This window comes from Saccopteryx bilineata, chromosome 1, assembly GCF_036850765.1.
Source record: "Saccopteryx bilineata isolate mSacBil1 chromosome 1, mSacBil1_pri_phased_curated, whole genome shotgun sequence".
NCBI lineage: Eukaryota > Metazoa > Chordata > Mammalia > Chiroptera > Emballonuridae > Saccopteryx > Saccopteryx bilineata.
This window is the reverse complement of record NC_089490.1, coordinates 405,981,520-405,987,519: the sequence shown is the minus strand read 5'-3', so window position 1 is coordinate 405,987,519 and position 6,000 is coordinate 405,981,520. Positions and strand designations below refer to the sequence as shown.

The window sequence follows — 6,000 nt, the reverse complement described above, 5'->3', positions numbered from 1 at the left end:
AGGTGGGGCCCAGCAAGTGGGCACAGGTGGGGCGGGCCCAGAGGGCGGGGGCGGGGCACACAGGTGAATGCGAAAGGAGCAGGCGGAACAGGTGGGCAGAGGCGGGGCGGGGCCAGGCAGGTGAGCGCGGTTCGCCGCGGGCTGGGGCGCCCCTGGAGCGCCGGTTGGCCGGGGGCGGGGCATCTGGCCCGCGGCGGGGCGGGGCGCCCCGTCCCCCGGGGACCCGAGGGCGGCCACTGCCCCCTCCCGGCCCCGCCCCCACGCCCGGGAGGGGCGGGCAGCGGCCCCCCGCGGCGGGGCTGGCAGCAACGGACGCCCGCACTGCGCCCCCGACGCCCGCCCTCGCAGCAGCTCCCGGTACCGCCGCCCGGCCGGCCCGCGCGGGCCCTCCCTCCTGCCTGGCCATGTCCGCGGCCTCCTCCCCACCCCGGGCCGAGAGGAAGCGCTGGGGCTGGGGCCGCCTGCCGGGCGCCCGGAGGGGCAGCGCGGGCCTGGCCAAGAAGTCTCCGTTCTCGCTGGAGCTGGCGGAGGACCGGCCGGCCGGCAGCGCGCTCTATGCGCCCGCCGCGCCGCCCGCCGCCGCCGCCGACCTTGGCCCGCGGCCGCCCGTGAGCCTCGACCCGCGCGTCTCCATCTACAGCGCGCGCCGCCCGCTGCTGGCGCGCACCCACATCCAGGGCCGCGTCTACAACTTCCTCGAGCGCCCCACCGGCTGGAAGTGCTTCATCTACCACTTCGCCGTGTGAGTATCGCCGCCGGCAAGGCCGCGCTCCGGAGGGGCTCCTGCTGCGGCCGGGGAGGGGCTTGTGCGGGGGCTTGGGGGTGGCGCTGTGCCCGTGCCACCTGCAGCCACCCGGACCGGACCGTCTGTATTCGAAAGGCGGGCGCGCCGCTAAGAGCAGCCGGGGAGGGAAGGAACGGGTTAAGGGGAAGGACAGAAACCCCCGCGGAGAGCCTGTCCCTGGACGTTCAGGGACACCTCTGGCTGAGGTGGGAGCTCCCCACTGGCCCTCCCAGGCACGTGTGTGCAGAGCCGGCTGGAGGAGGATGCCGGGTCTAGAAGTTGGTGCAGCTTCTCCTGCAGGCACGGTCCAGGTGTGGATCGTTCACTCTGGGGAGGGCTGTGAGCCCCGGGGAGCGTGCCCTCGGGTGCAGGGGACAGAGTTCCCCAGGGTTGGCTGGCACCCTCGACTCAGGAGCTGCAGAGAGGGGAGGGCCCCACGCTTCCAGGTCCAGGCAGACCCTGTGAGTGTGTGTGTGTGTGTGTGGGGGGGGGGTGTCTCCTGGGCCGGCAGGCACCCGGCTGCCCTGGAGGGCAGGAGGCCTGGTGGTGTTCCCTGAGGGGTCAGCAGGCTGCTGGGAACGGTTCACACCCCGTCAGGCTCATGCAAACCTGGACTGCAGCAGAGGAGCCCCAAGGGGGCATGTGGAGGGGAGGGACAACCAGGCCCCGTGTGTGCCCAGCCTTCCATCGGAAGAAGCTGTGCCCAGGGAGGGAGCCGGGTCCTCCCAGCAGCAGCACCTGGCCCTTGCTGTACCCTGTGGCTCCAGTTCCCAGAGTGGCATGCCTGGCTGGGGCAGGGCAGGGCACCCCATTGCTCAGGCACAAGGGCACAAGGAAGTGGACTCCTCCAGCTGCCCTCCCCCGGGGCCTGCCTGGAGCCCGCCCGCAGCCGCGGTGCCATGGCCCTGTGTTTGGCTGCCTGGCCAGCTGCCTGTTGGGGTGGTGCCAACCTCCATTCTGTGGGCCTTCGTTCAGTTGTCCCCATACTAATCGTGGGGGCTGCACGGGGTGGTCTTCCGGCTCCCTATTGTCATCGCTCAGACCTGCTGGGGCTGAGAGAGACCTGGCTGGGTGGGGAGGGGGGTCCAGAGCCCTGTTTTCTCCCACGAGGGGCCCCAGGGGTGCAGCAGAAGCCGAGCCCGCCCACTTGGAACATCGTCTTGGGCAGGTGGAGCAGCCGCAGCCTCTCACCTGTGGTCCTCTGGGAGTGCGGGTGGTCCCCCCCCCGTGCCGACAGGGGCAGAAAACAATGTCTCCAAAGGCACGGATGGGCCACCGTCTCCAAGCCTCTTCCCACCCCAGCCCCTGGCGTCGGAAGGCACCGAAGCCGGGGCCATCGCGGGCCTGTGGGAGTGGGGTTCTGCCTGAGGCTGCAGCAGCCGCTAACGTGGCTGCACTTGGGATGTTCGTGTGTTGTGACCTCAAGGGACCCCACCCGAGTCCAGTGCCGCTGGGCAGACACCCAGCCCACGCCGGTCTGGCAGGTGTCATTGTGCATGTAGGGTCCCTCCCAGCCCTCACCTGCTAGACCTCACACTTCCTGAGAGGCCCGGGGGGTGGGGCCGTGGAGCGGACCCCGTCCAACCACCTCTCCTTCCTGTGGCCGTTGGGGCCGGTTCCTGGCAGAGGCGGGCAGGCGTGGGCCGAGGGCTGCCGGGCGGGGTTGCAGTGCCCCCCACCTGGAGGGCTCCCGGTTCTCCTGCGGGGCACTGGGGCCCGTGGGCGTGCGGGCCCGGGCTGCCCGCCACGGCGGTGCTGTGTGGAGGAAGAGGCTCGCCGCACCCCAGAGGAAGTCTCTGCTTACACTTGTGTTTTCTTCCTGATTCCGATTGTTCGGCTCTCGGAAGTTTGCTCAGCAGACCGCCTTCTCGCCCGGCCTCTCAGGAACTGGTGGGGCCGAGTGATTTCTGGGGATAGCAGCCAAGCAGCGTCCCTGTGGGGGGGGGGCAGAGAGGGGTGCTCTGAGGGTGACCCTGCCACCCTGGCTTCGTGTTTCTGTTCCTTTCCCGTAAGAGGTGGCCCCCGGGGACCGCACACCCGCCGAGGTCCCCATGGACGGTACCCTGGCCAGGCAGGTGCCCCTCACCCCCAATGTCTCCAGGAGGTCAGCAGGGCCCCAGACACCCTGAGGGGGGCCTGGCCTTTGAGCCAGGGGGGGTGGATGGCTACCTCGGCCCCCAAGATAGTGACAGGAAAAGAGCCCCGTCCTTGGTGAGGGTTGTGAAATGTGCCACCTGGGGCCTGGCTTGGTTACCAGGTGATAAGGACCAGCCTGCCCTTGAGGCCGGGCCCTATGTGCACGTGGGGGTTGAGGTGGGAACCGCTGTCTGGGGTGGGGGTGGGGGGCGCACAGGGCTGGGCACCCTCTCCCAGGCGCAACGAGAAAAGCGGTCCAGGAAATCCTGTCCCTTCCTCGTCGGGGAACCCCTGCCCCATCTGGTGTGCACCTGGCCTGGCCTGGCCTGCCTGCTGGGGTCAGGGAGCAGGACACTGCTGCCCCCGCCCCGCCCCCAGCCCTGCTCCTGGGGCTTCCTGTCTCCCCAGCACGATGTGGCAGCTCCCACTCCCGCTGAGAGCGCCAGGTGTCCCGGTGGCCTTGCTGATGGGCCTGGCCGAGTGTGAGCAGTGGGTGGGTCAGGCAGGGGAGATGCCTAGACTGGAGTGGGAGCCAGGGTTCCCATAGCAACCTGCCCTGGCTGCTGGACTGCCCCCTCTCCCTGTGGTGGGCAGAATCAAGGCTTCCCTGGGCTCCTTACCCCCCACCCCAGCCGGTGAGGGGATTCTAGCTGCAGGAGCCCCCAGGCACCGCCCTCCCCCTCTCCCCGCCTGCTGCTGCTTCTCCCCCACTCCCTGCACTTCTTGCCCCTCTCCCAGATCTTGGGCTGCAGGATGACAGGTGACAGCTTTCCAGCTGGTCCTTGCTCCCTCCTGCCCATGCACACAGCCCGAGTCAGGCTGCCACCGTGGCTGTCTGAGCCTTGGCGCACCTCCTCCTCTGTGACTCGGTTTCCCCCTGCAGCGCCCGGTGCGCCCCTCAAGGTCGGCGTCCGCCATGGTTAGGGGACGCTCGGGAATCCTGTGCAGCTGAGCCCGGGGCGTGACAGAGGGTCCCAGCAGCGAGTGGACAGGGGCTTGGCTCCGTGCCACCTGTCCTGCCCTGCCACTCCTGCCCTTCCCAAGAACTTTCCGGTGGCTTTGGCGGCACCTTCACAGCGGTGTTAATCATTGACAGTGCTGGGCATTTGCCCGGCTGAGCCTGCAGACAGGCCCCGTGCCCCCACGCTGCCCGGCTGCGGACCCTGCGGGGAGCTGGTCGGGGTGGCGTGGAGTGGGCAGCGAGGGCGGGGTGGGGCGGGGCACCGGCATGGAGGACGGGCTGTAGGGCTGTCTCTGCCACCCCTCCTGAGGTGGCCCTTTGTTACTTGGCCCCGATTCCCGGTGACACGGGGAATTCCTGGTGGGGTTTTTCTCCCTGTGTGGCTCCCGGCCCCGCCCCTGGCTGTCGGGAGAGCCCTCACTGACCACACTGAGGAGAGAGGCCTTGGGAAGAGCCCGCCCTGCCGACACCTGGCCTGAGCCTCCGGCCGTGGCCACTCCGGGAGCCCTGGGGGCAGTGTGTTCGGGTGCCGGCCCTCAGGGCTCCTGGCCGTGACAGGGTGTGAGTGGGTCAGCGGCGGCCACTGGGAGCTGTTTTCATCTTTACTGGGCACCCAGCAGGGATAGGTGCTCATGAAAGGGTCACCTGGCGTCCAGCTCGAAACCCTGTCCCTGCCCCTGGCTCCACTCCTGCCACACCACTGTGGGACCCGGGCCTGATGGCACCATCTGCTGCCGTATTTACCCAGCGGCGATCCTGGGTCTGGGAGGGGCGTGAGCTCGGGCAGAGCCGCGGGGGCCTTCCTGAGTCTGGGGGGAGGTTTCTGTAGGCCCCCGGAGTGTTTAAGAGCGTGCCTTCTTTTGTTTTATTTTTCAGGAACTCTGTCTTTACAGAGGCCCTACCTGGGGGGTGGGGGGCAGATCTGCATGGCCTGGGCAAAAAGCCAGAGGGGGTCGGGGGGGCGACAGCCCTTGATGGTGGGACCCACTGCTGCCCGCCTCACAGTGTGATGCTTCTGGGCACTGGGAGACCCAGGCGTGGCCCCGGTGACTCCAAGGAGGACCCTCTGACCAAACCCCAGATCCGTGTGTCCACCTGCCATGCCTGGATGGCAGAGGCTGGGACCACTGGCCTGAGGGCCCGTCCTGCCCACCCCGGGGACTCTGGACCTGCCCCTCGTTCCCCTTCTCTGCTGAGCGACCTGCGGGTCCAGGTCCGGGTCCGGGGAGACTGAGGCCTCGCCGCCGGGCACACGCGCCACACCAGGAGAGCCATCCCGTGTCCCTCCGGAAGCTGAAGCTCCCACGATGCTCTGGAGCCTTCCAGCTAGAGGAAGCTGCACCCCTGGTGTCCACACCCCTGGCGTCCACCTGGTGCCCCTCCCCGGGCACTCTCGACGGACGGCCCTGCCCCAGGAAGCTCCTGATGGCTGCCTGCCCCCGACCTCCGAGGCCCGCAGCGGGCACCCACGTCTCGGCAGCGGGCACCCGTGTCTCGGCCCACGTCTCAGCAGCGGGCACCCGTGTCTTGGCCCACGTCTCGGCAGCGGGCACCCACGTCTCGGCAGCGGGCACCCGTGTCTCGGCAGCGGGCACCCAGGTCTCGGCAGCGGGTGGGCACCCGTGTCTCGGCAGCGGGCACCCAGGTCTCGGCAGCGGGCACCCGCGTCTCGGCAGCGGGCACCCGTGTCTCGGCAGCGGGCACCCTGTCTTGGCAGCGGGCACCCAGGTCTCGGCAGCGGGCACCCGTGTCTCGGCAGCGGGCACCCGTGTCTCGGCAGCGGGCACCCAGGTCTCGGCAGCGGGTGGGCACCCGCGTCTCGGCAGCGGGCACCCTGTCTCAGCAGTGGGCACCCAGGTCTCGGCAGTGGGCACCCGTGTCTCGGCAGCGGGCACCCTGTCTCAGCAGCGGGCACCCTGTCTCAGCAGCGGGCACCCTGTCTCGGCAGCGGGCACCCCCGTCTCGGCAGCGGGCACCCTCCCGGCCACCCCCACCTGCTGGGGCGGGGGCTGTGGGTGTCTCCTCCGCTGCTCTCGTCAGACGACGCTCTCTGGTAGTCAGGGGGGCGGCTCCTCAGACTTTTTTGTTCCTGTTGTTGCACTTGCTGCTGAGACCAGGC

At 69.7% G+C, this 6,000-nt stretch overlaps 1 protein-coding gene across 8 annotated transcripts in view; it reads left to right on the top strand.

The window, feature by feature from the left end:
• Positions 1-271: 271 nt before the first annotated feature.
• The window catches only part of KCNQ1 (potassium voltage-gated channel subfamily Q member 1), a 321,605-nt gene continuing 315,876 nt past the window's right edge, over positions 272-6,000 (top strand). For 3 of the 8 annotated variants that reach the window (XM_066252330.1, XM_066252333.1, XM_066252337.1), the window contains exon 1: positions 273-742. In XM_066252330.1, coding sequence (XP_066108427.1) covers positions 405-742 — 338 coding nt within the window. In that variant the 5' untranslated portion in view covers positions 273-404. Of the gene's footprint in view, positions 743-6,000 lie in introns of all 8 variants that reach the window. The other 5 variants (XM_066252335.1, XM_066252336.1, XM_066252332.1 and 2 more) reach the window with 3 other exon arrangements.